The sequence below is a fragment of the Oenanthe melanoleuca genome, chromosome 1A (assembly GCF_029582105.1).
Source record: "Oenanthe melanoleuca isolate GR-GAL-2019-014 chromosome 1A, OMel1.0, whole genome shotgun sequence".
NCBI classification, from domain to species: domain Eukaryota; kingdom Metazoa; phylum Chordata; class Aves; order Passeriformes; family Muscicapidae; genus Oenanthe; species Oenanthe melanoleuca.
In genome coordinates, this window is record NC_079334.1 from 18,603,360 (window position 1) to 18,620,419 (window position 17,060).

The following is a 17,060-nucleotide window of genomic DNA, read 5'->3' on the forward strand; positions in this document are numbered from 1 at the left end:
GCCACAAAGCCCAGCACATCCACGCAGACTGCCCAGAATACACTGGATCGCCTCCAGAGGCTCTGCCAGCAGGATGCTGACTGGTAAGAAACACTGCTCAAATGTGCATATAAAGTTTTTGTTTAGCTAAAGAACTGCCTATTTCAGGCTCCTGGGATATCTTAGGCTATGCTAATTTCCCAATATTGAACTGTTACTTTTCTTTTTTAAGAAAAGACAAAACCAAGCAAGAATTCATATGGCAACAGTTTCAAGGTGTGGTTTGCTTAAATTAAAAAACAGGTATATGGGAAGATAATTAAAATATTACATTTCAGTCCACTGCAAACAGTAAAAATACCAAAGATCCCAAAATTCAGTCTGAGTAAGATATTACTAAAACCCCCACCCCTACCCTAATAGGCTAAGACATGGCAAGAAAATTACCCACCCAATTATTAAAGAAACAGAAATATTACCAAGAACAGCTCACTAAATATACAGAATTACATTGCCTAGGTAGAGTTTATTGCAAAACCAGGAAAGAGACAGCAAACCTGAAGTCTGTCTTCCATTTCAGATTTATATCACTTGTTCAGCCACTCGTGCACACTCACTCACTCACATACTACACGCAGCCTGGACACAAAATCACAACCACTTTTGAGTTCCCACAGGCTCACAAGAAACATTAAAACATTTCAGTAAAAAGTTAAAATGAGATCTTTTACCACAAGGACTATAAAATCCCCCCTACCCTTGGATTTCTAAGTTTGGGATTCTAAAAGCCATACATAAAAAGGAAGAGTTATTTCAATAGCAGAAAGACTACCTTAAAAATATCAAAGTAAGTCTAAGGAGTTAATGGAACTGAAAAAAAAGAAAAAAACCATAATACCTGCATTGCACAGTCAGTGCTTTCATTAACTGTTGATAAGCTCTAAACCTCTAAATGTAGTAGAGCATTCATTGGTTTTGATTAACCTTTAATTCAGAAGTTACATTAGAAAAAACAATTGTAGCAATTCTCTTGGCTGCTAGTTTCATGAGGAAAAAGTCCCTTTCAAAATTTCAATAAATAAGCTGACATGTAAAGTTAGTTGAAGTTGTCATGCAAGACAAGTTACATAACCAAGACTAACTCAATCTTTATAATAAAGGCAACTTGCATTCAAAAATGAACTTTACCCTTACAATTTTATTCAAAGGGTAAACATGAATTAACCCAGCTGTTTACCTGAATTACAAAAGTAACATGATTCAATATGAAAATAAGAAACTGTCTACAAATCTCTGACAGTAATAAATTGCAATATACAATGCATACAGGAGTTATACAGAGCAACAAACTCTTGTACAAAACAAAAATACTTTAATACCTTTAAAATCCAATTATTTCTTTAAAATCATCATGAAAAAGATTTGAGTCAGAACTCACACCTCAATTAGTCAAGCTTCTGGTAGCTACATTACAGCTATTTAATATACAAAGAGATAAATCTCTTCACCAGTCATTAAAACTGCCTCTTCGTTAGAGTTGCACAGGTTTTCCGTCTCATGTTCCCAGATGGAAAGTTTTCTTCAAAATCATGAGAACTGAATTTGCTGAACACCAGAGATCTAGAGTAAAAAAATGCAAGCTTACATTCCACTGCACCTTTTCTGAAGCTGCAGAGCAGTTCACAGCAGCCATGAATTCTCAGTGTTGGAGTGGCATGACAGCCACCACCAAAGGACTAAACGTAATTAATTCTCATCTCTGAGAACAGAGCAGCTGAACTAGTGTTTGGATTTTACCAGCAGAAGGGAAAGTAGGGGACAGGTTCATACCTGTTGATATGATGTTGTGTAGACCATAACATTCTGCTGTTGGCCATCTGTGGTTATTAAGCCTGCTGGCAACTGGTTAGCTGAAAGAAAGAGCATTTCAAAAACGTTAGGCAGGAACTGCTCAATATACAGAGCCTTGTTTGATGTGTCTGTTACCATCAAATAATTCTGGTCCACTCCAGGACTTCAGAGCAATTTATCTCCTGAGTTACCATCCTACACTGGTATAGTCACACTTGTTACCAAGTGTTACAAGTGAACAAGTTTATTCTCATCCTGAAGAAACAGAAAATCTAACTTAATTTTGCTTGGAGTAAGCAGAATGTCCCACCTGTACACAGGGAAATGCAGGGGAGCTCATCACCCTGACCACCGAAAAGGCCATCTCCAGTGCTCAGTATCCTGAGAAGTCAGGAGAATTCAGTAGGCTTTGTTTAAACACAAAGTTAGCCCTTGAGCATAGCCATGGGGGAGGAACTCAAATCACTGTGCTGCTTTATAAACTGGGATCCATCAGGAACTCCACAATACAGAAGCCCCATGGAAGGCAGAAGAGAGGAACAGGCAATGACAAAATAAAAAAGGTGCTGCCAGAGCCTGACATTGCACTGGTTGACTTCAGCATGTCCTTCAGGGCACACACATAAGCTCTGATTTCACACACCACCTCTGATTCAGAGGTGGCCAACAAAAGGAGCAAAAAGAGGTACTGAGATAAAACACAGGGAGGGATGCTCCCAGGTAAACCTTCACAATATGTATGTTGAGCTCTCACATTCAGAGTAGATAGCCTTACAACTGCTATTTGGAAGCAAAGCAGCAAAATTCTTAAATTGGAAGTTAAGTCACAGCAGCACAACATTTTTCCCTAGGGCACAAACAATGGGGATTTGTTCTTCCAGTTACCAAGTATAAACAAGATGTATAACCAATACAAAATTCTGAAAGCACAGCATAATCCTAACAGTTTTCATTTGAAAGCTGATGCTTGAGGGTTTTGCAATTAGATTTTTGGTTGGTTGGATGGTTGGGGTTGTTGTCTTTGTTTTTTTCTTCCTCCTTCATTGAACAAATTTTCAATTGCTTCAGTTGCAGGCTAAGAGATACATTAAGATCACAGTGAGACTGGCTCTGGCAGGTCCAAAATTTACTGCCCTTCAATGTGCATGTTCCACATCCAACACAGCTTAATGGGAAGTCCCTGACCCAGCCAGAGCATGAGGCTACCACAAAGAGCTGAGAGTTATGCCACAGAAGCACAGCTATCACTGCTACTGCTGCAGTGACACCATCATTCATCCCAGACAGACCTATAGCTGCCCCCGTGGAGAAAAATACCTGCAGTGCTTGACATGATCAATTATTTAATTTTTTTTTTTTTTTTTTTTTTTTACACTTTCCTCTACTACTGCAACATCTCCTTGGCATCCTTAATTCTGCCAGGACATTTCTAAAGTTGCTCTTTTCAAGTCACAGCAACCTAAAATTTTTTCATAGAGCACTCTGAGGCTCCTAGATCTGGAAATTAAGAATCTAAATATTGCAAGGTCCCTTGCAATATTTGGATTTAGATTCTTAATTTCCAGCCAGTTTTATAAGCTCCTCTTCCAGGCTAGAAGAGACCAAACGAATCTGCACTGTTTCATGTAGCCCAAGTCAAACAGAGCAAACTGTATTTCCAATCCTGAATAGGTCATTTTAGTCCTCAGGCTTTGAATTTTTGCTAGTTCAGTAGTTTAGCAGTGATTTTAGACACATTTATCACATACTTAAAAATTAAATCTTGTCAGTAGATATGACTAGAGCTGTGCTTCCTAATCCCTCTTGTATCAGGTTTAACATAACCAGCTTGTAACATCTAAAATCCAAAGTGGAGACTTCGTGCAAGAATCAGCACCAACAAACTCAGTGCAAATCCCAAAAAACTGTCAGACTTTACTCCATAGTAAAAGGAAGAAAAACTACACTGAGTGCACATGATACTCCTCACCCTACACCTTCTAACTGCCAATCTGCATTATTTCAAATGTAAGAAATATTAAGTTCTTCAGAATTAGACAAAGATGATTTCCTTTCTGCTTCATTTCTCAAAAAGATGAGCTACTCGAGTCAAGAGTCATCATGTTATTTTTTTGCTCCCACAGTCTTGCAAGTAGAATGAATGGAGCTTAAATATGTAGCTACTGAGGAAAAAAGAATAAAAGGTTTGCATCTTACGTTACAACCTGTGTTTAAGTGTAGAGAAAAACATTAGCACTAATACACACATTTATAAATTTTCCACAATTGACCTGAGCTATTACTAGACCAGGATATACTCCTCGATTAGGAACACTGATGCCTGATGGAAGCACTGTTTTTATAAAAGCTGTAGTAATAATAAATTAAAAAGTATTACTCACTAAATGCTTCTTCTGTGAGCTCCTCACTTAGACCGTCTGCAGTTGTAACTGTTCCCCCAATTCCCTTTTCTCCTTTCATTGCCTAAGAAGAGAGAGCACCAAAAAAGCAGAAAAAAAGCTTGAGATTTTTTTTCAAAGCTCCAGGAGCTCTAGCTATGGCATGAAACTTGCAGAAGAGTCACAGTGCAACAGCTGGAGCTTGAAATCCCGAGACCTGTAAAACTATGGCATTTGAGAATGTGCATATTACATGAGTGTTTTTCATCTTGGCCATACTCCTGAAACAAAAATTTGGCAAACTAGGACTGTGTGGTTCTAAGAAGGGCTTTTCACCTTCTGCTGAAAGTTCAAAATTTGTGGTAATGGAGAAGGAGCATGTACAAGAAATCAGAGAATCTCACCTACCAAGAATGTGCAACATTTGCTTATCAACCACACACAAGCACAATCACCATAAACTAAGAGCTGACATTTAAAACCAAGATGTGGAATTTCTTCTCCCACATCAAGGACTACAGCCAGAAAGGATAGCAGCACAGAAAGCCAAGGCCCCCAGTCATATGCCTGCAGTTTTACAAGTTTAAAGTTTGATGCTCTATGCTATTACATAAGAACATCTAGAAAAATAATGTGGGCACAAAAAAAGATTCTCTGCAACTGCTTGCTGCAGACAAAATGCTCAGTTACAGAAGTATTTCACCCTGATGACACCCTTGCTTGGAATGGAGATTTAAAACTGATGAGTAAAGCTATTTAACCCATCCATGCAATTAAAACCCAATCCAACTACTCTGCTACCACAGCATCTATAATTTGCAAACATAGTCAATTCAGAATGAAAGTAGCACAGACCTACTTCAGACTTATTCGGTAGGAACTGGAACTAGTTAGGCAATATTTGTCTTTTTAATAAAATCACATAGAACACTGTCACAGCATGTGCAACTGCTACACAGAACTGGAAAAAACAGCACACAGCACTACTCCAACTTTATATTACACCTCGTGTTACTCAGTTACCAAACCAATGACCTTCTGGTAAGGGGAAGCTTTAAGTGCTGTCAGCAAAACAAGTATCATTGGCAAGTCTGACCTAAAAATATCTTAGGTTTATAAAACAAAGAAACTCTGAAGAGCATCCTTATCTACTGTACTTCCAAATTAGACAGGGAGAGGCAGACCAGAACAAAAAACCCAAGCAGAAGCAACTTCCTTTTTGCAAAGGTCTAAATTCCTGAAAGGAAGAAAGTCACTTTCTTCTAGAGAAGGGATAAATTAAACTGCTTGGATCACATACCTAGCATATACTAAGCATCAAAAGCAAACTGATGGACAGACTAAAAAAATAATTTTAAAAACCCCATTGAAGCAGATAGTTTTCCATTATTCCAATCATTATTCCAATATGAGAAAGACAGCTTTTTCTTTTGCAGATTCAAAGTCCAGACAAACAATAGGCATTAGGTTAGTTCTTCAGAGGATGCAGTCAGTACATATCGATTGAACCCAAAGATCGAATTAAATATTCTTAATAAGCACCTTTAAAGAGCAGAGCTATTTACTACCACCAATATATTAGAGAATTTAACTGAATCAGCAAGTCTAATCAAAATGCTTACTTCCTCCTTTTTCCCTTGACATCCTCTGGAATGCTTTTACACATTACATTACTCCCTGACCAAGAGCTGCGAGATACTGTGCAAGTTACCCATTATTCAATTACAACAACAGAGAGCTAACACAACCAGGTTAAACAAATGAGGAAATACCCATATATACCAACCTCTCTGAATTTTTGGAGGTATAACTTCAAAGGTTCAACATAGCTATCGAACCCCAAGGTAGACATGGCAAAGAGAATATCCTCTCCATTGATGGTCTTTCTTTTTTCTTGGTGACACCTCTCACTTGCTTCTGATGTTATAAAGCTGATAAATTCACTTACACACTCTTGTACACATTCTTTTGCGTCCTTAGCAATCTAGTAAGGAAAAAAAAAAAAATCATAAAATCATTAATGAAAACATAAGACTTCAAAAAACTCACAACAAATTCCCCAAAGAATACATCAGATAATAGAGGAAACATCCCAAACCCAATGATAATACCTATTTAGGCAACACCTGCACTGTGAACCACTGGATGTCCTCACTGCTCTACGTAAAACCAGCTTCAACGTGGCTGTACCCATGTTTTACTATTTGAAGCAGCACAGCCAGCTGCCAGGATCTCCTGAAGGCCTAAGCTCTCTACAAGCTTTTACACACAGATGCTTCTTGCTTTGTTCACCCATGTCTTCTCAAACTTTTTCATTACAATGTCACAGCCCACTTTCCCTTCTTTTTAAGGGACTTGGTAGTTCCAACACCGCTGCAGTACATTGCCACATATTCAGCAATTTTTATCCTGCCCAGATTCAAGGACTAGAATATAGCAACCCTTTCTAATGCTTTAGTATTCTGGTATAAACTTACCAAATGAGAATTCAAATGAAGAAACATATGCCCCTAGCAAGAATGAAATAAGTAAATTTGATTACAGTTTTCAGCCAGACAAAAGTCATTTAACTGACTTACAATTATACCAAGTATTACTCATGATTACTTGGGAAGTTGACAGGAGTCAACAAAAAGATTATTATAAGTAAGATTATTATTCTTCACATGAAAAGAAGCTAAAAAATTGAAGCAGTAACTGTGTGCAGAGTCTTCACTAGCTCCTCTGGTATTTTCAGACACGTGGGGTGAGATTTTCAGAAGTCAGCCAGCAGCTTCCCTTGCAGTTTTTCACAAAAAACCATCCTTATTTTTCAAGATAGCTCTACATCCCATATGCTAAATTCTTGAGGAAAATCTTATTTGGATCACTAAAAATTTATGACAATATGGACTAGGGTAGAGTTTTTTCACAGCAAAGTTATAAATGTAACATCCAGATCTCCAGAAAGCCCTGAACACTATGAAAATACAAGCAGATGCAAGTAAATTGTGTCTTGCTTCTATTTAGAGATCTCCAAAAAGAGAGGTCAGTTTTAGCTAAAGGAAAATTTACTGTGGCTGGAAATGTATTGGAATACAATAGAGAAACAGCAAGTCATAGGAGCCCTGCAAAGGTTTAAGATGAACAGGTAGAATGATAAATACTTACACAATCACCAGCTCAGCAGAATGGATTAAAAAGTCTATTCTTAGAAGTAAGAAATAAATAAGGCTTTCAATATCTGGCCTTATCTGCTCCATATTATAATGCAGACTTCTTAGGTCACTGGCATTTGAGTATGTGAATATTTGGGTGATGGAAGGTTAACCATTCTCCTTCCTTCAGGATGAGCACTGGATTTCTATTTCAGCCAAAATTATTCACTTATTCCAAATTTTATGCACCTCAATGAAAGCAGACTAAGTCTTTCAAGAGAATTGCACAGAAAATATTCTTAGGGATTGTCATCAAATCTGATCCTTTACAACAATGTCAGAGAACCCATCTTAGGAAAAGGAAGCTCTTAAAAGCCTTATGAAGAATAATTCTGGATGCTCTAATTGCAGCAGTTACTAAAAGCTTTCAGAAATTTAAGAAAAATCACCTCCTGCTCCTGAGGCTTTTTCCCCTTTCCTCTTATAATGCTTTTCTACAGTAAATCAGCACCATTTGGAAAAATATGTTGTTCTAATCAGCTCAAGCTCACTGAGGGGAAGGAATAAAACTCATTAACACACTTTACCAGACAACAGTATTACCTTTCCTGTTTGGGGTATGGCATTTTTCATTATCCTTGCCACATTTGCAATTGGAAGGTATATATCTTGTTCTCTAAAACTCTCTTTTGAGCCATTTGTATCTTCATGATCATTCATGCTGTCTTCTGTGTCTAATGAAATGAAGAAAGTCAACAGAAATTATATTTGATAGCAGGCAATATTTCACTTGAAAATATTACAGCAAAGGAGGAAGACCTTTGAAAGCACAGTGTGTTAACATCGTAGAAATAATCTTAAAAATAGATGCAACATCAGGGTACCTTTATAAAGATAGCATTTTATCACATTATGCACAGAAGTGTACATGGCTGCTGATCACCAACCATTCTTAATGCCACATCAAAATACAAACTGCTTCCTAGAACGTCAATTTTTTTGTAATCCCCTCAAGGTTTCTGTGCCAACATCAAAAAATCCAACCTTCCCTCTTCAGATTGCAGAAAAAAATGCTTTATATAGTGAGGCATTATGAAAAGAATGGCAAATTCTTAGCCTGAGAGAAAATAGAGAATGATACAAGAACTGGAAGCAAATATATGTATACACATATATGCAGAGCAATAGTAGTTTTGAACTTTCTCATTTCTTACCATCGTGAGGCTGTATCACATAGTGACTGCCACCAATATAATCTCCAGCAATTCCTAACTGAGAAGCATCTGTTGTGGAGCTGTCACCATCCATCTACAAACAGAAGAAGGAAACCTTTCAGGTGTGATTGTTACATCACTAAGTGCATCTATTAATCAAATCCAGCACATTAATCAAACTATGCGTTCAATTTACATATACAATAAATATTTTGTAATTGGAGAACAGCATCCCCACTGTCATTCCTGAGTTTTACTGACAGTAGGAATACTTCAACTGTTTTGTGAGTCTTCCCAAAAAACTCAGCCAGGCACAGGCTATGCACAGAATCATTTGGTTCATGTAGCACATAGCTCCTGTGAGAGTCTGACCAGAACAGGTAAGGTGTCTCTGAACAACCCTCAAAACCTACACCAGCCTCCTGTTCACTGAATGCTTTACCTATCAATTACTACACAGAGTGCATCCTTCACTCACCTTTACCCTCCATGTTGGTTTGTCAAGCCCACTGACAAACTTCTAGCCAGACTGCAGGACCAGCTCTTCATCCTCATCCTCCCTGAGACACCAGTTACTCCTATGTGCCTTCTGAGTCATGTTTTAGCATTCCCTGGTCCTGCCCTGCCTCACTCTCTGAGCATCCTTAGGTGCTCTTCTCTCGATATTCTGATGTGGTGACCAACAAGAAGACTTCTTCATGAGGCTTTGTAGATGCAGGCAGTCACAGTTTAATAGGTAAATTAAATGCCAGGACAAAAAAGGAAGCCAAAAGAGCCTGTACTTTCCTCCTTCTTACTGACACACACAGCCCCTGGGGAGGCAGAGCCCAGCTAACTTCACTCACTGACCCCACACCCACTGTGTGGATACCTTGGTGTCTGAAGGATCACATGGTTGTTGCCAGTGAGACCACAGAGCTCACTTTTTTGCACACCCATTAGCCTGAAGAGGGAGGGAAGGAGGGAGGGAGAAGCAATGTTGTACTACTTTTACACCTACCCAGAAATATGAGCATTTAACCTCTCACTAATCTGCACTTTGCTTGTGGCCACAGGGCTGGGTTTCTCTTTGAAACCTTCAAGCAACATCCAGTGTTACACTTGGCCACAGACACACAAATAACATGAATGCTGCTTGCATTCCAACAACAGCTGGATGGAGCCTTAGGAGCTGCTCAAGAGAAAGACTCTTCCAGTCTTCTTCATTGTACAGAATATCACACACACTCTTATAAAGAACTTCAGGTCCCTTTTGCTGGGCTTTTTGGAAATCAGCTTCACTTCTTACACAGCAGCTCTACCCAAAGGAAGGGCAGTATTTTAGGCACTAACCTCCCATGTGCCAACCTTCACATAAATTCACTTTGTCCACATTTTCCAAACTCTTTATTGGGAGATTTAACTTCACTTTTCAATTCCCAAAGGGTCTGCAGTTTGCTCACTCAGCTTACTGTAACGACAATGCAAGGATATCACAATCCTGCATATCATGATCACCAAAACTGACAGCACACATCATTAAGAGAATCATGTCTCTCTCTTCCTTCTGCACTTTGAAACAATTAAAATTGTAGGCTGGTAAATCCCAAAAGCTACCTCCAAAATTAAGTTAGGATCTTCTGGTAGTCTTGTTCTCAGTTTCAGCTCTCTGACACCTACTAGAATTTAATTCAGGATCTCAACAATATTTACTCAGCCCCAATACAAGGTATTTTAAATACCTTGATCTTTCTTTCCCTATCTTTTTTCAAACTTCAGTGAAACATTTCTTCTAATATACTTCTTTCCTCCAGAGTTGCAATATTCTTCAAATTTCTTCCATGATGTGATAACTAGCTGGTTTCTGCTCACCTCTCCTCCAGGCTACTCCATCTGAATCTTTACTGCCAAGACCCAGCAACACTAACATCTTGCTTTCATTAGCCCATCTTGCCTTCAAAAGACAATTCCCATTTGAATCTCTTTCAAACGTCTGCTGCATCTACAGACAGTTTTGGTCATATTAGACTAATGCATCCTCGAGGTAATACCTTTGCTTCTATTCTTTTCTGTGTGCACATTTCCAGATCTACTTACAAGATGTATTATTTCACAATTAGTGGGAATTTGGGTGGACGTTTATCAGCACTATGAATCTAAAATAGTGATTAGCAAAATTGACAGGAAAAGGCTTGCAACAGATAAATGCAGATCTGACTCAGATAAAGAAAACAGGCACTGACAGCTTAACATCAACTGAAATTGTATTACAAGTCGGTATTACTTGAAGAAAGACAGGACAGGACAACCTTGGGACAGGGGATTAGGGACAGCACTAAAACCCTTCTGCATAATGTTCAGCACAACCACGTCCTGATCCAGGACTACAGGATAATTCATGGTGGAAGTGGCCGTAGGAGATCTCTACTCCAACCCCTGCTAAAAGCAGGGTCAGCTCTGAGCTCAGAGCAGAGCACTCAGGGTTTTCTCCAGCCACATCTTGAAGGCCACCACAGACAGAGCCTGCCCAGCTGCCCCACGAGCTTCCTCCACAGCCCAGCTGACCTCACAGTGAGGGAGGCAATGGACCTCAGCATACTAATTCAATCCAAGTAATTTGATGGAAGAACTTCAGCCAGAGTTGTCACTCAATTCAAATCTAGATCCAGGCATCTGAATATAGCAACTGTAATTAATATGCTATCTAAGTCACCCTACTAGTATTTCTTTGAGCCCGATAGATGACGAACATGACCTTTCAGGAAAGTGTGACCATTGCTATCCCAGTCATCTCATAATAAACAGTTACACACTCACACATTACAGTTTTCATTTCAGATGTCCAAAACTCCAGTCAATCACCACATGATATGATTGTCAAGCTCAGCACAAGTTCTATAATACATACAACAATGTTCAGAAAATGAGAAAACACTGTTCTCACTACACGGTCGCTAATTAATCCTCCTCCTTTAAATAAACAAACAAAAACCTCAACCAACCAATAAAACCCCTCCAAAACCATGACACAAACTAAATTCTGTGTCCCTGAAGTTGCTCTGCAAAGGCAGCAGTCCAGTGTAGCATAGAAACAACACCTTGCCTACACTAACTGCAGTGACTGGGAGATTAAAAAGGCCAACAGTACTTACATTGATCCATTTAGTAGGAAGGCCTACTACTTTAGATGGAAGTAGATAATAGAACAGGCAAAATTCTGGGAGATCTAACCCTAGAAGGTTCACGTGGGCAAGAACTCTCAGATTTTGCTTTAGACCTCAGAGCTGTTACAACTTGCTTTAAAGAAAAGTAGCCATTTGCAGATTATACATCACATTTGCATGGCAGTTTCAGCATGCAAACATTGAAATCCCTTTTAATACAAGACCATCTTCTACCTCTGTGTGGCTGCCAAATTGCACAAGGGAGGGCTTCCAACACCTCAGTCCTCCAGCAGTAAGTGCTGTGCAGAACTGCAGGAAGCAATTACTACAGGTTGTACATTACCCTCATCTTATCCTAGGAAAACACTGAAGCTCCTCCATGCATACACATGGACTGAATCAAGACTGAGACCTAAGCATATCAGAAGTGACATGTCCGTCTCTAAAACGACCATGCCACTGTCTGATTTTATCAACAACCAGGGAGAGTAAACAAATACAGGACACAAACATTCAGCACTACACTGCAAAAGAAAAATCTGAATACAGAGCAGCAGCACAATGTTTTCTATTAGTGGTTTTCTGTTTGGTTTTCCATCTCTAATAAAAAAACAGTATTACTAGGAATATACAAATTACTTGATGCATGGAAATTAACCAGAGAAATATGTTAAAATAGAAACATTTCGAGGGGAAAGAAGGTTCAGTGATAAGATGTAAGTGAATGAACATACACGTTTACACTGACATCTTGTATAAATATTCTGGAGGATGTTTAAAAAAATTTACTCCTGTCAGCTACCCACAATCCAGACTGTTCCTGTAATATATCTATACTAAACTAATAAAACACCAGTATCTCAAAGTAAATCTTGCATCCCATTTAATCTTATAAGCTCTCTTAAGAGCACAATCAGTATCAGTGGCTCAGCTAAACAATAACTAAAGAAGAATGCAAGCCCAAACTGAGAAGTGACTAAAGCTTGTATCAGTATAAAAATAAAAACAAAGAAGAAAAAAATTTGAAGAAACAAGATTTTTGTTTTCAGAACAGGGAAATTATCTGACAACGATTGCAAACTGCCCTCTTGAAGGAAACCAAAGGCCTCTTGTGATTTAAGTATTTCATGTGGAATTTATTCACACTGCCTCCCAAAACCGCTACCTTACAAGAAGGGCAGTAGAAAATGATTATGCAATGAACTGAAGCACTTGGTATCCATTCCATGCAGTCATATCTGCTAAAGAAGCAGGACAGAAACAATACCTAAAGCTGTGGGTAGTAACTACATCATTCATTTTGCCACACCTTATCATGAGAGATGTAAAGCTATGTACAAAACAGCAGAGACACAAAGTTTTATTTGACCTTTCTGCACCCTCTCCTGTTAAGCAGTAAGATTTTGCAATTGAAAATACACCTTCAATTTTCTTTTATTTTCCAGTGACTTCTGGGGATCCTACCTTCACACAGAATTCCCACCTGCAGCAAGAAATACCAACTGGTGAATGCATTGTTCCAGCAGATACACAAAAATATAATGCTAAACACCTTAGCCCATAGCTAAAACAAAACCAGATGCTGCACTCTCTCCATCTCAAGCTTCTCTAATCTCTTGCATTCAGTTTTCCCCCACAGCAGAATAACACTGGGAAAAGCAGACTGATGTTGAGAGGATTAGACAGTGTCACCAAGGCTCATTAGCAACTGGGCTATACCAGGATCGTTCCCCTGGCCCACAGGGAGGAAACTTTCCCGTATGAAATCCAAACAGGGCATTGCCACCTTTCCACCTTCCCACTCCATGTAACAGTCTATCAACTCTATGTCTCATCTTACAAGCCCCAAAACCACTGACTACAGGCTCCCCCACACGGATCCAGCTGTGCTCAAGCAGCTGGTGGCTTCTTCCCAGGGTGGCTAACATCCACAGGCACTGTTAGCTCAAATATATATAGCTGGACTAAAACCTCATGTATTTTCACATCAAGAAGAAACAGGCCAGTGATACAGAGCAAGCAGGAGAAACTGAGTTTCCACACAGTCGTTTTTTTGGCAGTAGAAGAGACAAGCTGGAGAGGAAAATAAACAAGATGAGCAGAGAAATGGAGGCAATTTAGTTGCTTTTGCAGAAACTGTAAGAGGAAAGCAGTGCTGAACACGCTGCACCAGCATCTCCTTCCTTCAGCAACATAACCAAAATCCCCATATTACCTTTCAATAATAATTTTTTTATACTTTTCTAGTATTTTTGTGAAAAACAAACCTTAGCTGTTTATTAAAGCAACAATCCATAAATCCTTTCTCCTTTTAGAAGTTTAATAACATTTTTAAGTAGGTTATTTTTCCTTTGTTGAGGTAGTAACTCAAGTATACCGAGCAGCTTTTTTCTCTCAAGCAGCAGGGCAAGTAAGAGTTATACAAAGCTAGTTCAGATCAGAACAGTATTTTCAGCCAAAAGTGCTGAATTTGCTGACACCTGCTTTTATTCTACTGATGCTATTTACTCATTATTTAGCATGCATTTATATGGTCATGTTTTGCTCTTTTTACAAACATCTTGCCACTCAAACATCAATTTCCAAACACTAAGTTTCTTTAAAACACTACTGCAAAACTCAGTATCTAAGCAAAACTTTGAAGGTGGAGTGCCATTAGATTTACATTTGAAAACACTAAAGGAAGAACCTTGCAAACATTTTTTTAAATGCAGACAAAACAAGGTATCAGACTTCCTAAGTTTCAGTGTTTAATGTTTCATATCTTGATGTTAAACATTCTTTGTCATTCAGTTCCTAAGCATTGCCTCCCTTCATGTAATTATAACCACAAATACGAGTTAAGCTATCAACTGCTGAAGTCTGAAAGAGTAACAGCCAGTGCTCCTCACTTCTCCCAATGCCATAGCTGTAAATTCCAGCAGCCAAGACCATGTACAACCATTCACTCAATGCACAGTGCAAAAGCAACTTAGAGCAGGCCTCAGAATGATTCAGATTGAGCCATTGGGTGTCCTAAGGAACTGCAGATGGATCCTGCCTTTACATTGCAACTATCATGCCACAGAAGCAGAAAAAAAAAAAAAAAAAAAAAAAAAAAAGCAACTGCTAGCTTATTGTTTAGGAACAGTATGCTAATGATTATATATAGACACCATTTCTTCATTCCTGCAAGCCAACTGAAGCCATACTCTGAATATTGCCCTAAGTGGCACCTGTCATTTTCCTCCTTCCTACCATTTAGCCAGAGCTTCTTTTGAGAAAGCTGATTTTTTTTTAATCGACAATAACTCCCATCTACCAAGATGCCAAGGAATGGTTACTACACGTAACAGAGTCCATGAATGGGCTGAAATCCAGATTTCTGTGGTCCTCACTGCCTAGAAGTGTTATCAGTAATTTTGCCCAAAAGTAAGCCAAGCACACTAGGTAGCTTCCACCTGAAAGTTCTTTTCGTAACAGAATCTTTTTGGTTAAGCCACAAAAAAGAATTGGTAAAACTAAAGTTGATTTTCTACTGCTCCTATACTGCAGAATATATTATGTATATATATATATATATATATATATATATATATGCAGAAAAATTACTAGAACACGCTAATTTTTTTGTTGTTTTCCAGTAGGATCGTCTGTGAATAATCTCGACACTACTCTTCAAAATCACCAACTACACAATTTCTGGAGGCAGAACAGTGGCTAGCACACACAGGCCTGCCCAAGAACACCTGTCACACACAGAAAAGTTGTGCGGACATTGACAATGGCAGGGTCCCGTCTTTCTCCCATCTGCCATGTGTCACAAGCGCTGATGCCACCCAGCTGCGTCTGTGCCACTGCGAGCCGATCGATCCCATTTCCCGATTTCATGCCCTTCAGAGATGCAAACGCGGCCAGCGCTGGGGCACGGGGGACACCTTCCTACTTACACCAACAGCCTCCGAGCCCTCCCGGCACTCAGCACCTATCTGCTCCAGAGGTAGCTCGTCGGTGGTGACCCCTTGTTTACAAATGGCACAAGACGACGAGTCCTCAGTTAATCAGCAACTTTATTGTTGGTCACCTCGGCTGCGATTTCCGCGCTGCCCGGGGCCGGCCGGGCGCCTCTGCCGGGACCCGCGCTGCCCACCGAGGCCTCGCATTCCCGCCCGCACGGCCAGCCGGGTACTGGCACCGCATCCCGGGGCCTCGCCCTACGCTGTTCATCCCTGCAAAATACCGACAAACCTTCCAGGAAATTTCGGTCCCGACAACGGCGCGGGGGCAACCGGGAAGAGAGAGCGGGCCGCTGTGGCCCCGCTGCCCGGCTCCCGGCCCGGCCAGGGGCCGAGGGCGTGGTGGGGGTCCCGGCCCCTCGCTCCCGCGGCGAAGGGAGGGGGCTCGGCCGGGCGGACACAAAGAGCCCGGAGCTCCCTCCGCCCGGCGCGGCCGCTACAAAGCCGCGGCCCCGGAGCGCGGCGAGCGCGGCCGGCGCGGAGACGGAGCGATGGCGGGAGGCCGTGCGCCCCGCGAGTGCCCGCCGCCGCTCAGCAGGCGGTGCGGGGTGCCGGCCAGCCCCGGGGCAGCTCCGCCTGCTGTCCCCCAGCCCTGCCTAGGCCGCAAAATGGAGCCGGTGCGGGGAGGGCCCCGCGGAGAGAGCGGGACACCGCAGGGCAGCCGCCTCGCCGCCCCTGCCGACACCCCCCTCTCCACCGCCGCCTCCCTGCCTGCCCGCCCGCTCCGCTCCCCGCCCGCCCACCCCGCTCGGCTCCCCGGCCGCGCGGCCCCCGCGGCTCCGGCCGCACAAAGCGACGCGCGGTCGGTGCGGGGCCCGGGGCGGCAGCCCCGCACTTCCTGGTGCCCGCGGCGGCGGCGCGGCGGCAGCGCCGGGGCCCGGGGAGGGAGACGGACATTTCATTCGAGCCTGCAGTGGAACCGGTTACCAATCATTGGCCGGAGCCAGGCACAAACCTCCAGTGCGGCCCTGGTTGGCTCCCTCCGCAAATCGGCTGTTTGGTTGGACGGAAAATGGCTGCGAAGGAACCAGTCCCAGCGCGGAGCCCCGCTTCCCGCAGCCGGGCTGCCCTCCCTCCGCGCCGCCTCCCCGCCACTCGCGCCGGCTCTTCCCTCAGCGCGCGCCCTCCCGCCGGGCCGGCCCTGCCCGCCTCCTTTATGGAGCGGCCGGGCCGGGGGCGCGGGTCCGCCCCCCCCCCGCGCGGGGCCGGGGCAGAGCGGCACGGCCGGGGCTGCCACCGAGGGCTGTCCCTGCCACCGAGGGCTGTGTCTGCCACAGCACAGCACGGCCGGGGCTGCCACCGAGGGCTGTCCCTGCCACAGCACAGCACGGCCGGGGCTGCCACCGGGGGCTGTCCCTGCCAC

At 42.0% G+C, this 17,060-nt stretch overlaps 1 protein-coding gene across 3 annotated transcripts; it reads right to left on the reverse strand.

The window, feature by feature from the left end:
- Positions 1 to 1,157: 1,157 nt before the first annotated feature.
- Positions 1,158 to 16,820, reverse strand: NFYB (nuclear transcription factor Y subunit beta). Of its 3 annotated transcripts, none has more exons than XM_056516295.1 (7): positions 16,653 to 16,820; positions 8,560 to 8,653; positions 7,949 to 8,079; positions 5,995 to 6,192; positions 4,212 to 4,293; positions 1,810 to 1,889; positions 1,158 to 1,599 (listed from the first exon to the last, which is right to left on the reverse strand). In XM_056516295.1, the coding sequence occupies exons 2-7, from the start codon at positions 8,651 to 8,653 to the stop codon at positions 1,567 to 1,569; spliced, it is 618 nt and encodes a 205-aa protein (XP_056372270.1). In that variant the 5' UTR covers positions 16,653 to 16,820; the 3' UTR covers positions 1,158 to 1,566. The 3 variants fall into 3 exon arrangements, with proteins under 3 accessions (XP_056372270.1, XP_056372271.1, XP_056372269.1); XM_056516296.1 differs by having other exon boundaries at positions 16,625 to 16,794; XM_056516294.1 differs by lacking the exon at positions 16,653 to 16,820 and adding an exon at positions 15,632 to 15,712.
- Between the last annotated feature and the right edge of the window lie 240 nt (positions 16,821 to 17,060).